Here is a 1,336-nt window from a genome sequence, read left to right as displayed (position 1 = left end):
GGGGCCTGACACGTCTCCCCGCCCCTCTTTTCCGCACTGTGGGCACAAAGACACTTTCTCTTCCTCGGGGGCGGAAGCCCCTAGTTCCAACACAGCGGACGGACGCGCCATGACGGGCACTGGAAAGGAGGGGGACTTCTGCACCCCAAGAAGTGGTGGGGGATTGCTGCCCCTATAGCCATATCTCGGCCCCTTCCCGCTCGCCACTCCCACCCCAGGTGCTGGGGCTCCATTATTTTTATGCAATAACTGAGTTTGGTGGGGGCGGGTAGGGGGCCAGTTGAGCCACGCCCCCTGCCCCATTCGCAGATCCGGCCCCAAGAAGCTGGGGTGGTGGGGGCGAAAACTCCTGTCCCCCTCTCCGCCCTAGGGATGGGCACGGGGGCGCTGGTGAGGTCCCCTGGGCCATCCAGGGTGCTAGGGGGTAGGGAGGGGACACCCCCTCCCCGCCTTTACCTCACTTCCAATGCTGCCTTGATCTCTGTCTGGGAGGGGGGAGAGAAGGGGTCCTAGCCCCTGCACTCCGCCGCCTCAGAGCCATGCGGTTAATTCCTGACTTAGTTTATTTTTGCAAAACGTCGACCTCCTCCTCCCCCCGCCCCGCATCCGCGAAGGCTTTTTATGGGAGGGGCGTCAAAGCTCAAAACTGTCTTCCTCTCTCCTCCCCCCTCCAGCTGTAAATGCCACTTCTTGAGGGGAGGGGTGAGGGGAAGCCCTCCCCCTGCATGCTTCTGGCTGGAGCACCTCCCTGGGAGTGGGGGGACCGGGCTGTGGGCAGCCCCCACGGCCGCCTGGGGAAGCCGCTGGGGCCTGGGGGTGTGGGGCGCGGTGTGGCGGGCGCACACTGTCCGTACCTGTAATAAACCCTTTGGCTTTGACGGTCTATGCTGGTTTGCTTGTGTTTCATGGGCTGCGCCTGGAAGGATTGAAGGGAGGCCCGTGGTGTGAGGGGCGGACTGGGGCTGCGGAGAACGTCTAGATGTTCTTGGTGTGGACAGATTTCGGGGTCTAAACACAAGCCCCTCGACGAAGAACCTAAAATGAGAACCCTAGAGGGATGGGGAATATTATGTCATCCTTCGAAAACTTCCAAACGCCAGAGAGCCGCCGGGTCCGCCCCGTCCAGGGCAGGAAAGGCCGGTCCCTTTAAGAGAGCGGAGACGTAACTGAGACGGGCGAGCGCTCGGTCCAATCGCCAGCAGCTCCAGGAGTCTCTGGCCCAATGAACAAGCTGCGGGGGCGGGGTCCGGGCACACCCGGAAGCGGGTGCAGGCAGGCTGGCCGGCTTGCCCGGGGGCCATGGCTGCGGCGGCCACTGCAGCCGAGGGGCTTCCGA

The 1,336-nt window shown here is 63.4% G+C and overlaps 1 protein-coding gene across 1 annotated transcript in view; it reads left to right on the top strand.

Annotated features, from left to right (window-relative positions):
- The window catches only part of SPTBN4 (spectrin beta, non-erythrocytic 4), a 39,975-nt gene that overhangs the window by 37,815 nt on the left and 824 nt on the right, over positions 1 to 1,336 (top strand). The window contains exon 18 of the mRNA XM_021711897.1: positions 371 to 390. Within this exon, the coding sequence (XP_021567572.1) occupies positions 371 to 390 (20 nt within the window). The remainder of the gene's footprint in view (positions 1 to 370; positions 391 to 1,336) is intronic.

This window comes from Carlito syrichta, unplaced genomic scaffold (genome assembly GCF_000164805.1).
Source record: "Carlito syrichta isolate Samal-C Ts95f unplaced genomic scaffold, Tarsius_syrichta-2.0.1 Scaffold86295, whole genome shotgun sequence".
Taxonomy (NCBI): domain Eukaryota; kingdom Metazoa; phylum Chordata; class Mammalia; order Primates; family Tarsiidae; genus Carlito; species Carlito syrichta.
The sequence above is the reverse complement of the archived record's forward strand: the minus strand, read 5'-3'. Positions and strand labels throughout refer to the sequence as shown.